The sequence below is a fragment of the Trachemys scripta genome, chromosome 1, assembly GCF_013100865.1.
Source record: "Trachemys scripta elegans isolate TJP31775 chromosome 1, CAS_Tse_1.0, whole genome shotgun sequence".
NCBI classification, from domain to species: domain Eukaryota; kingdom Metazoa; phylum Chordata; order Testudines; family Emydidae; genus Trachemys; species Trachemys scripta.
Genome location: NC_048298.1, coordinates 139,514,539 through 139,534,293, shown reverse-complemented (window position 1 = coordinate 139,534,293; position 19,755 = coordinate 139,514,539). Strand labels below are relative to the sequence as shown.

General features: G+C 43.6%; 1 protein-coding gene across 6 annotated transcripts in view; it reads right to left on the bottom strand.

Moving 5' to 3' along the window:
• Positions 1–418: 418 nt before the first annotated feature.
• Positions 419–19,755, bottom strand: part of ING4 (inhibitor of growth family member 4) — a 40,917-nt gene continuing 21,580 nt past the window's right edge. For 3 of the 6 annotated variants that reach the window (XM_034787429.1, XM_034787472.1, XM_034787463.1), the window contains 7 exons: positions 4,801–4,872; positions 4,441–4,607; positions 4,067–4,181; positions 3,632–3,740; positions 2,080–2,227; positions 1,599–1,660; positions 419–1,313 (listed from right to left, as the gene is read on the bottom strand). In XM_034787429.1, coding sequence (XP_034643320.1) covers positions 1,274–1,313; positions 1,599–1,660; positions 2,080–2,227; positions 3,632–3,740; positions 4,067–4,181; positions 4,441–4,607; positions 4,801–4,872 — 713 coding nt within the window. In that variant the 3' untranslated portion in view covers positions 419–1,273. Of the gene's footprint in view, positions 1,314–1,598; positions 1,661–2,079; positions 2,228–3,631; positions 3,741–4,066; positions 4,182–4,440; positions 4,608–4,800; positions 4,873–11,119; positions 11,160–19,755 lie in introns of all 6 variants that reach the window. The other 3 variants (XM_034787445.1, XM_034787455.1, XM_034787436.1) reach the window with 2 other exon arrangements.

Below are 19,755 nucleotides of genomic sequence, written 5' to 3'. Positions count from 1 at the left end.
CACCTCCTCCTCCAGCTGTTTTCTGAATATAGTCCTCCCGAATCTTTGTTAAAATGCCCAAAATTGAAACAAAAACATCCAAGATGAATTTTTAAAAAAATGTTTCATATAACCCTACTTGAAATTTTTCCAATTTTTCAATTCACAAAAAAATTGGAAAGTTTTCATTTTCAGTTTGACCCAAAATGAAACTTTTGATTTTTTTGGAAATGCCAGCGAACCTAAGATGATTCACCTAGGTCATCTTCTGAGTTACTGATAACTCTAAAATAGGTAATGGTGTCTTTAATGTAGAGTGCCACCCTATCCTCCACCAACACCTCTTTTACCCACTGAGGGGATCTATAGAAGGTTTCTGTGTCATCCTCCACAGGTCAGAGCCAAGACCCACAATCACAGACCCTGGCAAATGCTGGGGTGTTTGTTTCAATGGGTTTTATTTAATTCCATATTTTACAAGGAGGATCTTGATTCCCAAACATCCCATCACCAGCAGAACAAAGGATCTTGGACAGCAAAAAGGATTGGGGAACTCTGGGGCAGAAGCACAGGTGGTACAGAGCCATCTCCACCTGAGATCACCAACACTTCCTCTTTCCTGTAAGACACAGTACCCATTCCTGAGATATTCTCCCAGAGGGGAATAAATGAGACTTAAGCTATCTCTAAACTCCATCCTCTCCCATATACAACAGAGAGACCACTTGATACTGGAGCTGATAGTGGAATGTAAGATAGGGCAGGGGACTAAGGGATCCAACTTTTTAACCAACCTGTAAGATGAAGAGGTGGTCTGCTTACCCCCACACGCAGGAGAGATCTAATAAAATCAGGAACCTATAAAGTTTGGGGAGACTGACCTCCTTCCCATGGGCATTCAGGTAATCTTTCACTTCCCCGACTAAGCCTGGCCTCCCCAAGGAGTGATGCAGGCAATGGACTCTAAGTGGGGTGAAGGGTGAGCCAGGGAAATCAGGGGACCATCCTACCCCTGGGAATCTGGGGGCTACCTAGCTACCCTCATTCCCTCTGGGATTCAGAGACCTGTTCTAGAACAGCACACACAAAGGACCTCCAAGGGGAATTTGAAGGCAGCACGGGATACAGAACACACTGGAACTGTCATAAGGACACAGCCCATTCAAAGGTCACCCTAACCACAAACAGGGCAAGACTCCCCACAACCTCAAGGCCCAGGGGCTGGGGGAGCCTTGATGAGGTCCTAGCAGAAGAGATGGGACTCTGGCCACTGCACCAGGGGGCTCTAGGGATTTTATTTCTTCTTCCTCTCCTGGGAGCAGCGAGGGCAGAACCTGGTAGGAAAAGGAGAGATAAGGCAGCAGTTATGGCGTGGGAGGGACCCACCAATACACAAAGTCTATGGGACCCCCTTTAGTGCGCCCCAAATACAGCCACACACCCAGAAGCCCTTAAACACACACAACCCCCAATAAATCTTCATTGAGACGCAATCCCAACCCCCCCTAACATCCACAGTCACCCCGCCCCAGAACTTCCCGCTCCAAACACCCATGGGACTCCCCAGTGATTTATAGCTTCTTGAAACCTCTGATGTCCTTGTTTCAGCACCCACTCACCATTTCCCCCTTGGCTTTGTCGTCAGGCCCACACAGGCGAAATGGAACCACTCGATGGAGCACTGATGTGGGATGGAGAGCACAAAGTCAGTCATACAGTAGAGTTTCCTCCCCTGCTGACTTTTTGGAGGGCTACCAACCCCCCCAGCATTTGATCACATAACCTCCCTTTGCAAATCCTCAGCAGTGACCACATCAATATTCAGGATTGGGGAAGTGGATTGAGAAACTCACCCAATTCCTACTCTGTTTTAAGGTTTCCCTCCTCCTGGATTCCAGACTTGTCCAGGAAAAAAAAAAAATCTGTCCCCTAAGGGGGTCCTAAAATGAGCATCCCCCTTAATTCTCCCCTCTCACATAATCTGTAGATACACCCTCAACCTGCAGATGTCACTGCTTGAGATAGCAGGGCCCACATAAGCAGAACCAGACTCCTAGTGCGCGTGTCTCTCCCCCATTCTCTCCAAGCCCAGTCTCTTACATCAGGGTTATCACAGCCAATCATCTCCCCATAGGAGACCTGGTGGCAGAGGCAGTAGGTGGGTTCGTTGGGATCCACAGGCATATCCAGCACATCTGAGGGGTGCACATTTCCAAATGTCACTGAGGGCATCCCATACTCCGTGCTGCTGCAGAGGAGAAGGATGAATCAGGTCAGCAAAGTCACCAGGATGGGGGCACCCCCTCACTTCATCCAGGGAGGCCCCCTCTGCTGTGGACTCCATCTTGACAGACACAGAAAGAGACCCTTCCCCACATAACACAACTGCAGAAATCCACTATCCCAGGTCCTGTCCTCACAGCAAGGTCCTAACCTCTCCAGGCCTTTATCTCCCTCCGGAGGGAAGGATATTTCTCTCAGTAGGAGTCCCAGCCATGATACTCAGGCTCTTGCTCTCACTGCTCCAGGGCACAGCAGGGACAAGTGGGATGGATGAGCCCATTGGTCTGATCTGGGTGAAGTTGGGGGATCATTTATGATCTGGATGAGGGATGGATTGCACCCTCAGCAAATCTGCAGATGACACTAAGCTGGGGGGGAGAGGTAGATACGCTGGAGGGTAGGGATAGGGTCCAGAGTGACCTAGACAATTTGGAGAATTGGGCCAAAAGAAATCTGATGAGATTCAACAAGGACAAGTGCAGAGTCCTGCACTTAGGACAGATGAATCCCATGCACTGCTACAGGCTGGGGACCGACTGGCTAAGCGGCAGTTCTGCAGAAAAGCACCTGGGGATTACAGTGGACGAGAAGCTTGATATGAGTCAACAGTGTACCCTTGTTACCAAGAAGGCTAACGGCATATTGGGCTGCATTAGTAGGAGGGTTGACAGCAGATCGAAGGAAGTGATTATTCCCCTCTATTCGGCACTGGTGAGGCCACATCTGGGAGTACTGCGTCCCGTTTTGGGCCCCCCACTACAGAAAGGATGTGGACAAATTGGAGAGAGTCCAGCAGAGAACAATGAAAATGATTAGGGTGCTGGGGCACATGACTTACGAGGAGAGAGTGAGGGAACTGGGCTTATTTAGTCTGCAGAAGAGTGAGAGGGGATTTGATAGCAGCCTTCAACTAACAGCCTTCAACCCCTCTGAAGGATGGGTTCCAAAGAGGATGGAGCTAGTCTGTTCTCAGTGGTGGCAGATGACAGAACAAGGAGGAATGGTCTCAAGTTGCAGTACGGGAGGTCTAGGTTGGATATCATGGAAAACTATTTCACTAGGAGGGTGGTGAAGCACTGGAATGGGTTACCTAGGGAGGTGGTGGACTCTCCATCCTTAGAGGTTTTTAAGGCTCCGCTTGATAAAGCCCTGGCTGGGATGATTTTGTTGAGGTTGTTCCTGCTTTGAGCAGAGGGTTGGACTAGATGACCTCCTGAGGTCTCTTCCAACCCTAATCTTCTGTGATTCTATGACAAAGTGCAGTACCTGACCATTGGTTTCATCCTGATTAGGGGAACCTTCATGGACCCACTGGTCTGACCTGACTTGTGGGGTTACCCCCCATTCCCTAAGTCTCCCCGTCACTTACGTGCGGACGAGTTTCAGCTTCTTTTGAGCCATCTTTGGTGCCTCCTCATCAGAGTTTTTCCCCTTAGAACGAGCACGGGCAGCTTTCTTCTCCTTTTGGGCCCGGCCCTCTGGTGGGATGGGGAAAATAAATGGGCATTAAACTCTTCCACCCACCTGTACACCAGCCCCCTTTACAGCATTAAGACACCCCCCCTCCCCGGCCCTTTCATAGTCTCTCGTCTACACACACCCCATCATCTCCTCTGAGACTCCCCTACACCATCATCCCTGGGTCACCTCCTTGTCACTTGCTGGGGTTCTAGCTCCTCCTCAAACTCCAACCTCACAGTGTCTGGGCCATCTCCTGCCATCCTCCTCCCAAGGCTCCCTTCCAACCCCACCACTTCTGTGATCCTGGACCCCACCATATCAGTGGCAGGGCGCTGGGACTCACTTTTCTTGCCCTTGCTGGAGGAGCTGTCGTAGTCACTCGACTCAATCTGCTTCTCCTTCAAGTCAGCTTCAAAACGGGCAAGGTCCGTGTCTAGCCGCCGGATGTGCTTATCCACCTGCAGGTATGACAGTAAGCAAAAGCATTATTAGGGGATGGAATCCAGAAGGGCCTAGAAAGGACGGGGATGGGGCTTCAGCAGAGAGGCAACTGTATGGGATGCCTACAAGGGAAACAGGGATCCATGCTGGGGCTGGAGCAAAAGATTTCCAAATGTTTTAAAACCCCATCAGTACCAGTACACAGTGAGTCGTGACTCCCAGCCCTTCATGCTATAACCCTTAGACACCACTCTGCTTCCTCTTTCTCCTTCATACCATCTCATAGGTCTGCATGGCCAGCTGCACTTTGTCATCCCCGAACTCCTTGCATTTCCCATAGGCCTCCTGAATTTGCTTGAGAAGCCCCAGTTTTTCCTCCGAAGAAAGAGTCCGTGCATTGCTGATATACTCCGTGGCCAGTTTATCAATCTCTGACTTGAGGTCTGAAACAAGACCGGATTCATGGTCAAAAATATCCCAGTGCCCTCTGCTAGGAAGGGCAGATCTGGACAGTTGCAGGCTCCCTCCTCTGCCCTGTTGTCACACCACCACCTGCAAGGGAAGGAAGAGCAGGCCAGCTGCAGGCTCCCTACCTACTCACGGCACATTACTCTGGGCCTCATTCCTGACACTCACCTTCTGTTCGCTGGTCTAGATCTCGCATGAGTTGGAAATTTCTCTGCAATTCAAATGGCAGGTTCTCAATGCCTGGAGAGAGAGGTAGATACATGGAGGGGTCAGGTCCCTGTCTCTGTTTCCCCCATTAAGCATTTATAATAACCAGATATAGGACTTAACATCCTCTAATTTCCCTGTCAGTCCAACAGCAGCTGTTCTCTAAGATGCCAATGACTCAATCTTGAGCTCATGGGAAGCCTAGAGTCTGGTGGGCTCACAGACAGGATCATTATTTTAGTAATTCTTTCTGGGGTCCACTAAGTTGGCACTATCTTCAACTTCCCCTCAATGTAGACATTATTAATTGGCAAATTTCTTGCAGGTACCATGGAAAAGGTGGATTAGGGGAAGGAGAGAGTAGTGGTCCTGATCAGAGAAAGGAGGCCCTTCCATGCATAAGATGGAGCATGAGAAAAGGTATGGGACTGCTTATGGAAGAATCTGACAACTACACAATGGTAGTGGTAGCAAAAAATAAAAAAAAAATAAAAAAAAATGGAAAGCTCACAAGGGACGAAGCTGTGCAGTGGCTTAAAGGTGAGGACAAAAAGCTTGAACATGATATGGAGGAAAAAGAAGAACCAGTGGATTCAAAGGTGATTCGGGGATGATAGTCAGACCAAGATGCCAGAAAGATAATCTTAGTGGCTGCATGTTGAATGGATTGAAGATAAGTGGTGTATGTGTCCAGGCAGTCTTAAAGGAAGAAGTCACAGTAATCAAGACTATAGATATGGGGCTGTGCAAGAGTTCTGCTGAGGGAGCAGAGAGAAAAGATACCAACTTAGAAACATTATGGAAGCAGCAGCAATATTTGGCCTGGATGTAATTCAAAGATGCATGCACCAGAAGCACAGGTCCTTCCTTGTCAGTAAAGATAAATGAGATCTCTCTTATTGTAAGCTGTACAGGACCTAGGAGAACACAGGTGAAAAATACTGATTCCATCCAGTACAAGGCATTGACGACACAGACCACACTAGTCAGTTCATTACAATATGATATAGAATCATAGATGTGTAGGATTGGAAGGAAGCTCAATAGGTCATCTAGCCCAGTCCCTTGCACTCAAGGCAGTGTACATAACAACTAAACCAGTGATTTTCAACCTTTTTTTCATTTACGGACCCCTAAAAAATTTCAAAAGGAGGTGAAACCCCTTTGGAAAACTTAGACAGTCTGCGGACCCCAGGGGTCCATGGACCACAGGTTGAAAACCACTGAACTAGACCATTCCTGACAGGTGTTTGTCTAAACTGCTCTTAGAAACCTCCAATGATAGAGATTCCACAACCTCCATAGGCAATTTGTTCCAGTGCTTAACTACCCTGACAGTTAGGAAGTTTTTCCTAATATCCAACCTAAACCTCCCTTGCTGCAATTTAAGCCCATCGCTTCTTATCCTATCCTCAGAAGTTAACAATTTTTCACGCTCCTCCATGTAACACCCTTTTATGTACTTGAAAACTGTTATGTCCCCTCTCAGTCTTCTCTTTTCCAGACTAAACAAACTCAGTTTTTTCAATCTTTCCTCATAAGTCATGTTTTCTAGGCCTTTAATCATTTTTGTTGCTCTCCTCTGGACTTTCTCCAATTTGTCCACATCTTTCCTGAAATGTGGCACCCAGAACTCAACACAATATTTCAGCTAAGACCTCATCAGCATGGAGCAGAGTGGAAGAATTACTTATCTGTCTTGCTTACAACTCTCCTGCTAATACACCCTAGAATTATGTTTGCTTTTTTTGCAAGTGTTATACAGTTCACTCATATTTATCTTGTGATCCACTATAACCCCCAGATCCCTTTCTGCAGTACTCCTTAGTAGGCAGTCATTTCCCATTTTGTATGTGTACAATTGATTGTTCCTTCCTAATTGGAGTACTTTACATTTGTCCTTATTGAATTTCATCCTATTTACTTCAGACCATTTTGAATTTTAATCCTACCCTCCAAAGCTCTTGCAACCCCTCCCAGCTTGGTATCATCCGTAAACTTTATAAGTGTACTCTCTCTGCCATTATCTAAATAATTTACAAAGATATTGGACCTAGGACCGATCACTGCAGGACCCCACTCAATATGTGCTTCCAGCTTGACTGTGAACTGCTGATAACTACTCTCTGGGATTGGGTTTTCAACCAGTTAGGCACCCACCTTATAACAGCTTCATCTATGCTGTATTTTGCTAGTTTGTTTATGAGAAGGTCTAGCAAGACAGTAACAACAATCTCAGTAAAGTGAAGATATACTACATCTACCACATCCGCCCTATTCATTAGGCTTATTACTCTGTCAAAGAAAGCTATTAGGTTGGTTTGACATGATTTGTTCTTGACAAATCCATGTTGACTGTTACTTATCACTTTATTATCTTCTAGGTGTTTGCAAATTGATTACTTGATTATTTGTTCCATTATCTTTCCAGGTACTGAAGATGAATGGTCTGTAATTCCGTAGTTTGTCCTTATTCCCCTTTTTATAGATTGACACTATATTTGCCCTCTTCCAGTCCTCTGGAATCTCTCCCATCTTCCATGAGTTTTCAAAGATAATCACTAAGGAGATATTTCAACCATCAGTCAGCTCCTTCAGTATTCTAGGATGTATTCATCAGGTCCTGCTGACTTGAATACATATAACTTGTCTAAGACATCTAACACGCCAATCCTAAAACTATTTTACATTAAATAAATAATAAAATAGTGCTTTTCATGCAACCAACTCAAAGCACTGAAGTGCTTAAAAAGTGCCACAAAAAAGGATTAATTTCCCCATTTTACAGATGGGAAAACGGAGGCAGAAATGGGAAGAGACTTGTCGAAGGTCATAGAGCAAATCGGGGTAAAGCTGGGAATAGAACACAGGAATCTTGACTCCAAGTCCCCTGCTCTTTAGTCTATTCTGCCTGCTACATTATAACGTAATTCAGTTGTCTCTCTCCAGCTCCTGGAAGTTCTGAAACATAACGTATATTGTAACTACCAGATGTTATTACAGTAACAGACATGTTGCAAGACTCAAGTCAGTATTTTATTATTCTTTTTCAGTGTTACTTCTTACTAGGGCTGTTGATTAATCGCAGTTAACTCATGCGATTAACTAAAAAAATTAATTGTGATTAATCGCACTGTTAAACAATAGAACACCAATTGAAATTTATTAAATATTTTTGGATGTTTTTCTACATTTTCAAATAAATATATTGATTTCTATTACAACACAGAATACGAAGTGTACAGTGTTCATTTTATATTATTTTTTATTACAAATATTCACACCGTAAAAATGATAAACAAAAGAAACAGTATTTTTCTATTCACCTCATACAAATACTTCTGTGCAATTTCTTTATTGTGAAAGTGTAAATTACAAATGTAGATTTTTTTTGTTACATAACTGCACTCAAAAACAAAATGATATAAAACTTTAGAGCCTACAAGTCTACTCAGTCCTACTTCTTGTTCAACCAATTGCTAAGACAAACAAGATTGTTTACATGTACGGGAGATACTGCTGACTGCTTCTTATTTACAATGTCACCTGAAAGCGAGAACAGGCGTTCGCATGGCACTTTGTAGCCACGTGCCAGATATGCTAAACTTTCATATGCTCCTTCATGCGTTGGCCACCATTCCAGAAGCTGACCTGCTTCCATGCTGATGATGCTCATTAAAAAAATAATGCGTTCATTAAATTTGCAACTGAACTCCTTCGGGGAGAATTGTATGTCTCCTGTTCTGTTTTACCCATTTCATGTTATAGCAGTCTCAGATGATGACCCAGCCCATGTTCGTTTTAAGAACACTCTCACAGAAGATTTGACAAAATGCAAAGAAGGTACCAATGTGAGATTTCTAAGGAAGATACAGCATTCGACCCAAGGTTTAAGAATCTGAAGTGCCTTCCAAAATCTGAGAGGGATGAGGTGTGGAGAATGCTTTCAGATGTCTTAAAAGAGCAACACTCCGATGCGGAAACTACAGAACCCGAACCACCAAAAAAGAAAATCCACCTTCTGCTGGTGGCATCTGACTCAGATGATGAAAATGAACATGCGTCGGTCCGCTCTGCTTTGGATCGTTATCGAGCAGAACCCATCATCAGCATGGACACATGTATTCTGGAATGGTGGTTGAAGCATGAAGGGACACACGAATCTTGAGCTCATCTGGCACGTAAATACCTTGTGATGCTGGCTACAACAGTGTCATGTGAATGCCTGTTCTCACTTTCAGGTGACATTGTAAACAAGACGTGGGCAGCATTATCTCCTGCAAATTGTAACCAAACTTGTTTATCTGAGTGATTGGCTGAAGTAGGACTGAGTGGACTAGTAGGTTCTAAAGTTTTACATTTTTATTTTTGAATGCAGTTATTTTTTTGTTCACAATTCTACATTTGTAAGTTCAACTTTCATTATAAAGAGCCCTACACTACTTGTATTAGGTGAATTTAAATATACTATTTCTTTTGTTTTTACAGTGCAAATATTTGTAATAAAAATAAATATAAAGTGAGCACTGTACACTGTATATTCTGTGTTGTAACTGAAATCAATATATTTGAAAATGTAGAAAATATCCAAAAATATTTAAATAAATGGTATTCTAATATTGTTTAACAGTGCGATTCATCTTTTTTAATCGCTTGACAACCCTATTTCTTACCCATATCCATGGAGGTTCTCTTGGACTCCTCTTACTGGGTGTCCAGAGAGACATGTTGGGGAAAAAAAGCCCACTTTCTTCTGTGACTGGACAAAAGACTGTACTGCATGCAATAAAACTCAGTGATCCAGGCACTCACGACCATCAAGCTTGATTACTGCTATCCATATCTAGGAATGAAATCACATGACCTGAAAAAACTCTAGTTGGTACAAAATGCAGCAACTTGTGTGCACAGCAACACAGGACACCATGAAAACATCTCCATTTTCTGCACTGAATCTCCACTGAATTCAGAATCTGGATCAAGGTCTCCATTCTGATATTCAAAGCCCCCTACAGGATTGGTCACAGCAACATAACAGATTGCCCCACCTTCCATGACCATGCGTTCCCACAACAGAAGTAATCAGAACTAAGACAATTAAGCTGCCAACTATGGGGGAAGGCTTGTGAATGCAAAAGACAGAATTCTCAAAAAAACTGGACCCAAACTATGCAACTCACTCTGGCAAGAGATAAGAATGACTACAGCTGACTTGGGCAGCAGGGCTCAGGCTGCAGGGCTGTAAAAGTGCTGTGTAAACATTAGATCTAATGGGGGGGGGAGGGGGAAGAGGAGGGAACAGGCTCTGGGACCTCCCTGCTCACAGGGTCCCAGAACTCAGGCCCCAGCCCAAGCCCAAACCATCTAAACCACAATTTTGCAGCCCTGTGAGCCCGAGTCAGCTGACCTGGTGCAACCGTGGGTGTTTAATTGCTGTGTAGACATACCCACTGTGTTCAGAACCTGTTTCTTCAACCTCAATTTCATCATGCAGACACAAAAACAACCACTTACACACAAGCAAACATCCTTAAGAACAGAGCAAAGTATTTCCCTGGGAAGGAACAGAGAGGGAATTTGTTACTATTATTTCTATTTTAAATGGCTTTTTTAAATAGCTAGGAGAGGCTCAGCTATTATGAGCCATTTAAGTATCTAGATATTTGGGATATCATGAAAACTTTTCCTTCTATTACATATAAACAGGGTGGGGTGGAGAACTACATTAAAAGAAAGATCACATTGCACAGTCAAGCATTCAAAAGTTGGGAAAAGCCAGACTTAAGATTGCCTCTGTAACCTCAGTCTATCCTCTTTGTACATATGTGTTATGCCACAGTCTTTAATTACATGATCACATACTATTTGTCCCACAAAATGCCTGCCTCATTCAGTGCACAGGATGGACAGTGCTCACTGAATGGATTCTTTTCATCCTCATTTAATGTGTGGCCCCAGACCTTATTTACTGCACATTAATTAAACTATGCTTTGAATATAGAATTATTAATTTCCTCACGGGCTTTTCTATAGCGCTCATCACTGAGTGCTTCACAATGTATCTTCACCAACTGCTGTCAGGTAGGGAGGTATTATAATTGCCATTCTACAGATCAGGAACTGAGGTTCAGAGAAATTAAGGACAAAAGGTATCCATTCATTTTGGGTGCTCAATTTGAGACACCCAGAGCCTGGTACATCAATCACAATACTTAGCATTTTTATAGCACTTGATATGTTCAAAGCACAGCTCCCATGGACTTCAGCTGCAAGTGCTTACCACATGTGTAAATGAGACCCCAGGATCTCAAGTTGGGCACCTAGAAAATGAAGGACACATAATTAGTGACCACCTGTGAAAAGCCTTAATTTAATTACACAGGAACTCCATGGCAGACAAGAATAAAATCCAATGACTAAACCATACGACCATCCTTTAGTCTTCCTGCAATCCACTGCCTCATTCACTGTACACCTTCCAACTTCTGTAACAAATGAGGCCAGGGTGCTATAGACAACAATTTCATTCACTACACAACCCTGGTCCATTCCCAGAGGAGGCTCACCCTGTGCAATAAATGATGGAGGGATCCTGTGGAAAAAATTACATGATCCTGTAATTAAAGACTGTATCATAATGCATATACACACAGGGGTTGAATTAAGATTTGCATGAGCAATCTTAATTCTGATATTTCCTATTAGAGGGTGTGACTTCGCAACCATAATGCTTTTCAATTAATTTTAATATAAATTTCTTAGTTTAACACTGCAAACTTAAAAAACAAAACTTCTATCATGAGAAACCATACTGACCCCTCGAGCGTATCATCAGCAAGGTTGGAACCTTTAGATCCACAGCACAGAACTTTTACTACTTGACCTAATAGAGTAACTGGTAGCAGCAATAGGTGTTTATGCTCTGTGTGAACCAACAATAGTAGAGTGATAAACACCCTTAGCAAATAGCTGTAAAACCTACTAGCAAACAGTTGAGACTCAAAAATCCTGAATTCTACCCTAAGTTCTAGAAAGGAGGTCCCTTTAGTGATGACAGACCTTTATTTCCCAGTGTTCCTATCACTTGACACCTTCTGTCCCTGATCTTAGCATATACCCTTTTGTAGTCCGTCTCTCCGCCCTGCCCCGCCCCCAACAGCATTCATTCCCCAGTCTCCCCTTCGCAGCCAGTCTATTCCCCCTGCTGTCTTTGTCCTCCACCCCTCTGCATTCCAATCAAGCTGATCCTTCTTTCTCTTCTTGCTTGCTGGACCCCCCTGGTTGTGGAGCATTAAGATCTCAGTCCCATGGTAGCCCCCTGACCATTGGGAGGAGCAATTGCACAGAAAGTCCTGTTCAGCCCCTGCAATCATGGGCTTGAGCATTCTCAGCACAGATGGAACCTGCAGATAATTTAGCTGCCAAACTAATAAGCATGTGTGAAGAGAAAGTCGTTCACCTTGTGCAGTAACAATGGTTCTTCAAGATGTGTCCCCATGTGGGTGTCCAACTGTAGGTGTGCTTGTGTCCCTGCACTGCTGATCGGAGAGCTTTTTGGTAGCAGTGTCAGTTTGGCCTGCACGTGCGCTGTCCCTTAGGCAAACCCTCCTGAGTTCCTTCTCTACCACAGAGTCCTTGAAAGAACTCCGAAGTAGAGGGGAGGAGGATGGGTTGTGGAGAAACCATAGGGGGATATATCTCAAAGAACCATAATTACTGCACAAGGTGAGCAACTTTCTCTTCTTCTTCAAGTAGTACACCTCTACCTCGATATAACGCTGTCCTCGGGAGCCAATAAATCTTACCGCGTTATAGGTGAAACCGCGTTATAGCGAACTTGCTTTGATCCGCCGGAGTGCGCAGCCCCGCCCCCATGGAGTGCTGCTTTACCGCGTTATATGAGAATTTGTGTTATATCAGGTCGCATTATATCGGGGTAGAGGTGTATCTCTCTGGGTGCTTCATTGTAGGCGACTCCTGAGCAGTATCCCCATTGGAGGGCTGGGGCTTCGGAGTCGAATCAGTTACGGATTACAATACCGTAGAACCAAAGATGGGATCGGAAGCAGAGTCCCCAGTAATTTTATAATGTTCTGCAAATATATGGACAAACCAGGTTGCTGCTCTACAGATTTCTGGGATAGGGACATTCTTGAGGAAGGTGATGGAGGAGACCAACCTCATGGAATGAGTGCGAATACCAGATGGAGGTGTTATGTTGCAAACCTGATCTAATGCAGTTTGAGACCCATTTGGAGAGTCTCTAGACTGATACTGCTGAGTCTTTGGATCTCTCTGCAACAGAAAGGAAAAGCTAGGAGACTTTCTAAATGTCTTCGTTCTATCCAGGTAAAAAGGCCAGGGCTCTTGTAACATCTAGTATGTGTAGTACATCCTCCCTGTTATCAGAGTGAGGCTTGGGGTAAAAGGTCGGAAGGTGAATCAATTGGTTTATGTGAAAAGGGCAGGTCACGTTGAGGTTGAACTTCAGATGCAGTCCAGGTGTGACCTAGTCCCAAAAGAATATTGTGTGTGTGTTGGGGGGGGGGGGAAGGAGAAGGGAGGAAATGTGCCATAAGAGCCGCTATTTCCCCTGTTCTCCTTGCTGAGGTGATAGCCACCAGGAATGCCATTTTCATCGACAGATATTTGAGCAAACAAGTAGCCACAGGTTAAGAGAGAGGTCTAGTCAGACCTTTCAACACTAGGTTCAGCTCCCATGTAGAGGTTGGATGTCAGGGTTGGTGAAAAAGGTTTACTATACCCTGAAGAATCATTTTATGTTTGGGTGTGAGAGCAATGAGTATCTCTCTATTTGTCGCTGAAAGGTGCTATAGCTGCTAGGTGAACTTTGAGTGAACTGAGAGATAGCCATGATTTTTTTTAGAGTCCGTATACAGTCTAGGACCACTGGGAGAGTAGCAGATGTCAGGGAAATTTGTTGGGAATTACACCAAACCTGAAACCTGGACCACTTTTGCAGGTAAGTATGGCATGTGGTGGATTTTCTACTGTGTAGTAACATTTTCTGTACTTCCTTCGAGCAGGAGCTTTCTATGAGCTGGAACCATGAAGGAACCAAGCCTTGAGGTGAAGTATCCTCAGGTTGGGATGTAGAGTGCGTCCTTCGTTCTGCAATAGGAGGTGTGGAGTTGGTTGGAGAGAGATTGGTGGGCATGTCACCAGTTGTGAAAGGTAATGACACAAAGTCTGTCTCATCCAGGTGGGAGCAATCAGTTTGATGTATGCTCCTTCTCTTTTTATTTTTAATCGGACTTTCGACACTAGGAGAAACAGAGGAAAGATATAGAGAAGGTCCTTGTCCCACAGAAGAAGAAGAGCATTTTCCCAAGGAGTGCTGACCTATCCCTGCTCTGGAGCAATAGTGTGGACATTTCTTGTTCAGGTAAGTGGTGAACAGGTCTGTGGTCAGTGTTCCACACTTCTGAATAGGTCACGAAGCACTGCTGGGTTTAATCTCCCATTCATGGTTGTGTGGGAATTTGTAACTGCAATTGGCCACTATTGAGTTTTGTACTTCTGGAAGATAGATAGTGTGATGGGAACTGCACCAGTTCCATAACTTTAGTGCTTCTGAGCAGAGGGAGGATGACCTGGTTCCTCCCTGCCAATTTATATAATATATACATGCTATGTTGTCTGCTAAGACTCTTGTTTGTGTTCTCTTAATCAGTGGGAGGAAATGGGTACAGGCATTCCTGACTGCCCTCAGTTCAAGGAGGTTGATGTGGCAGGACATCTCCATGGATGACCATTTGCCTAGTGTTTTTAGGTGGTTTAAATGTGCGCCCCATCCTATGAGGGATGAGTCAGTGGTAAATAGTAACGATGGGAAAGTTTGTGAAAAGGGAATGCCCTTGCAAACATCTGCTGGATTTTTCCACCAGTCCAGGGAGTTTTTGACCTTGGTGGGTAGTGACAGAGCTATGTCTACTCTGTCTCTGTTCAGTCGGTAGACTGAGCTGAACCACATCTGACACACTGCAGTTGAAGTCTGGCATGAGATATCACCTCTGTGCCTGCTGTCATATGCCCCAGGATGTGGAGGCAGTGTATGTCTGATATTTGAGGGCTGGTTTGTACTGTTTCTATGAGCATGGCCAAGGTGTGGAACCTGTGTTGTGGCAGGAGTTCTTTGGCCTGTAACAAATCGAGGTCAGCCCATACAAACTCTAAGCGTTGTACAGGGGAAAAGGTTGATTTTTGGACATTGACCTGTAGACTCAGTTCCATGAACAGGTCTATTGCGGTTTTGATAACCAGGAGAGTTTCATCAAAGGAGCAAGCCCCGAGGAAGCAGTCATCCAGATAGGGGTAAGATCATGATTCACAGGGAACGAAGGTGAGCTGCCTCTACAGAGAGGATTTTGGACAATACTCTGGGAGCTGATGATAGCCCAAAGGGGAGTACTCTGTACTGGTAGTGGCCCTGTCCTAGGGAAAATCTGAGGAATGGTAAGATTGAAATATGAAAATAAGGTCAAGGGCTGAAAACCAGTCTCCCTGTTCCAAAGCTGAAATAATCACTGCTAGAGTGATCATCTTGAATTTTTGAGCCTTGACGAACTTGTGAGTGCTCTGAGGTCTAGTATAGATCTCCCCTCTTCTTAGGTATCAGGAAATAATGAGAGTAAAAACCTTTGCCTTGTAGATGTTGAGATACTGGTTCTATAGCCCCTAACAAGAGCACGTGATCTATTTCTTGTCATAGTAAACACTCACGAGAAGGGTCCCTGAAGAGGGATGGGGAAGGGAGTTAAAGTGAATGGAGTACCCATTGTGGATGATTTCCAGGACACATCAGTTTGATGTTATACGTTCCCAGGTGCTGTGAAATGGGGCAAGTCGGTAGCCAAATGGGTGTGACGGGTTGGTCAGCTACAGCGGCTGAGAAAAGTGGTCTGTTGACGCCTCAACCAACATATCAAAACTGATGTTTTGAGGTAGATAGTTGCAATGTGGAAGGCTGTGGGCATAATGTCTTATGTGTGGAAAATCTTGACTTCTCTCTCAGAGGCTTGTAAAAACATTGGGTTGGGAATTGTGAAGTGGGGGATTTATGTTGAGGTTGCAGAATAAACCTTCTCTTTTGTCCAGGAGTAAAGATTCCTAATTAGTGAGAGTGGCCCTGGAATCTTTAAGGGCACAGAAGAACGCATCAGTCTTTTCAGAGAACAATTTGGTGCCTTCAAAGGGAAGGTCTTCAACTGTTATCTGCACTTCCTTAAGGAAGCCAAATAGGTGTAACCAAAACACTCGCCGCATAACGACTGCAGTGGAGATGGACCAGTCTGCTTGTCGGCTGCATCAGGGGCTGACTGGAGCACTGTTTTGGCTACTACTTGCCCTTCATGGATAATAGCTCGGAATGGGTCACAGTGTGACTTTGGGAGTTGATCAATAAAGGTGTTGAGCTTTATATAATTGACAGTCATATTTCACCATTAAAGCTTGATAATTTGCAATTCTAAACTGCAATGTGGCAGAGAAGTAGGCCTTTCTCCCGAAGAGGTCCAGGCATTTCCAATCCCTATCATAGGGGGTGGATCTCATTTGGAATGGCCATGTGGGCTCCCATATGGGAAAAACAGGGGGATAAAGAGCTCTCATATTGGAAGCAGTGGGAAACAATTATTAAAATAATCAGACAATGAACAGGTTCTACAGAAATTAAGCATGTTAAAGCACACAGCACCCCATCCAACATGGAAGGATACTAACAAAACACAAGTTGCTGAGTTGAATCTAGGAAAAGGTGAGACTGAAGTGGTGACCTGATCTCAAGTGGGGGGACAGAGTAAGGTCGGATAGTATACAAGATGACCCAAAGGGGAAATCAGACAGCCAACAATCTACAAAACAAAGTATTTTTGTACAATATGGGAAAGAGGACTGGGAATTGGTAGAGCAGAATATAGCAGGAGTGGAAGGAAAATGGGAAGTAAAGAAAGAAGACGAGATGACAGTAGCAAAACAGGGACAACAGGAAAGGTGGGTACCTAAAAGTGGAGTAGGGAAGAAATAATTAGGTTTGCTCATGAACAAGGACATTTTGGGCGAAAAAGAATATTAGTGCAAGTGAAAAGAGCAATGTGGTGGCCAGGAATGAGAATTCAGATTGAAGATTTTTGTCAAAAGTTTTGGGGATTAATTAGAGCACAAACCAAAAGCCGAAAAGAGAGGGTAGTGAGACATCAGCCTGATACTACAGGTCCATGTGATTGCAAATGGATTACATTGGACCTCTAAAAAGAACTCCCACAGGAAAGGAATATTGCTTAGTCATAACAGGTAACTTCTCAGGCTGGGTTGAAGTGATCTCTACCTCCAATAATACAGCTCAAACTACAGGTAAGGCTCTGTGGACACAGCTTTTCCTTGCTATTTTGATGATCATGAGAGCTCTGGGACAAGCAGGAAGCAAGTACACCCCTTTTGAGTTAATGACAGGCATGGCTATGAGAACCCCAGAAGTTTTGGTAATACCAAGCAGGCAAATGCTGGAATGGGTGGCAAACTTGGTACAAACAATAGAAGAAATTTGGGCAGAAGAAAATCAGTATAGACAAAGAAGAGCAGAAGAGACAAATGGGGTATCAATGGAAAATAGGAGACAAGGTGATGCTTAGGGAATTGGTGACGAAAGGAAAGAAGAAACCAAGATGGAGCAGACCATTCCCTGTTAAGTATGTAGCTAGCCCCATGGCGGTCTGAGTAGCCACTCCACAAGGAGATGTTTGGAGACACTCTGACCAAATTAGATTGTACATTTCAGGGCATGGAAAACATAAGTAGAAGAAAAAATGCCAAGCAAAATATGGTCTCCCAACTTTTTGAAATACAAATAGATGCATTAGGCACCGTTAAAGCGCTTGTAAAATGGTGTGAGGGTAAGTGTTGCTGTGGTGACATATGACACAGATAGGAACACCGGTTGCTTGGCTGTGGATAAATTCTGTAAGTACCCTGACAGGGTGGATAAAAATCAATGATTTTTTTTATTTAAATCGGATTTTCTTTTTTTGATAAAATGCTTTTTGAGGGAAAAACCTATCTAAAGCTAGTTATAATTAAGACACATTATAGCTCAAAAAAATCTCATCATGGAATAGGGATTATAAATTCTAATTCTATAGTATGAGACAATGTTTGAGTATGAGTCATGTAATGTTTAAGAAAAGTTTTGTAAATGAGTTCCAATAGTTCATGGATTAGGGACCCAATCTTATTGGGTTCCAGGGGCTTCTGTATAGATTATTTAGGTTACTCTTTCTATCTACCCAATGGGACTCAGTGCTCAGTCTAGAAGAGAACATCAGAGATGCTTAGGTTTGCAGTTCTCAAACTGTGGATTTGTGTCTCCAGAGATAACATGCTTGTTAACAGCAAAAATGATTTTAAATAAATAAATAAAATAAATAGAGGTGAGAAATAACAGATCTCAACTCTATTGTTCCTCTGCAAATTTGTGTACACAGAGTCAATCCCTTACCTCTCTCTAAAAGTGCAAAGTTTCAAAAAGTTCAATGAATAGAAGATTGTTGGGGGTGGAATAGATCTGGACAAGGAGAAGAGGTCTGGAGATAAATGTGAGAAGGGAGGGACAGGCAGTAGAAACAAAAGTGAAACTGTTTGAGCAGCATATTCAAGAAGTCTTGAGGTCTTTCTGAGTGTAGTCTTCATTGATTTGAGATCTACCATACCATTCTCTCACTAGAAGGGAAAACCTATAATGGCCATAAAAGAGACCCAGTTTGGGAATATTTTAATGAAGTTCCTCTACCTGTGGGTAAGACAGGCATGTGTGCAAAATGCAAACAGTGCAACAAAGAAATGCAAGGCCTGGTTGCCCGAATTAAACAACATAAGAACATAAGAACAGCTGTACTGGGTCAGACCAAAGGTCCATCTAGTCCAGTATCCTGTCTACCGACAGTAGCCAATACCAGGTGCCCCAGAGGGAGTGAACCGAACAGGTAATGATCAAGTGATCTCTCTGCTGCCATCCATCTCCACCCTCTGACAAACAGAGTCTAGGGACACCATTCCTTACTCATCCTGGCTAATAGCCATTAATGGACTTAACCACCATGAATTTATCCAGTTCTCTTTTAAACGCTGTTATAGTTCTAGCCTTCACAACCTCCTCAGGTAAGGAGTTCCACAAGTTGACTGTGTGCTGTGTGAAGAAGAACTTCCTTTTATTTGTTTTAAACCTGCTGCCTATTAATTTCATTTGGTGACCCCTAGTTCTTGTATTATGGGAATAAGTAAATAACTTTTCCTTATCTACTTTCCCCACATCACTCATGATTTTATATACCTCCATCATATCCCCCCTTAGTTTCCTGTTTTCCAAGCTGAAAAGACCTAGCTTCTTTAATCTCTCCTCCTATGGGACCCGTTCCAAACCCCTAATCATTTCAGTTGCCCTTCTCTGAACCTTTTCTAGTGCCAGTATATCTTTTTTGAGACGAGACCCTATCTGTACGCAGTATTCAAGATGTGGAAGTACCGTGGATTTATATAAGGGCAATAAGATATTCTCCATCTTATTCTCTATCACCTTTTTAATGATTCCTAACATCCTGTTTGTTTTTGTGACCACCTCTGCACACTGCATGGATGTCTTCAGAGAACTATCCACAATGACTCAAACATCTTTTTCCTGATTCGTTGCAGCTAAATTAGCCCCCATCGTATTGTATGTATAGTTGGGGTTATTTTTTCCAATGTGCATTACTTTACATTTATACACATTAAATTTCATTTGCCATTTTGTTGCCCAATCACTTAGTTTTGTGGGATCTTTTTGAAGTTCTTCACAGTCTGCTTTGGTCTTAACTATCGTTAGCAGTTTAGTATCATCTGCAAACTTTGCCACCTCACTTTTTA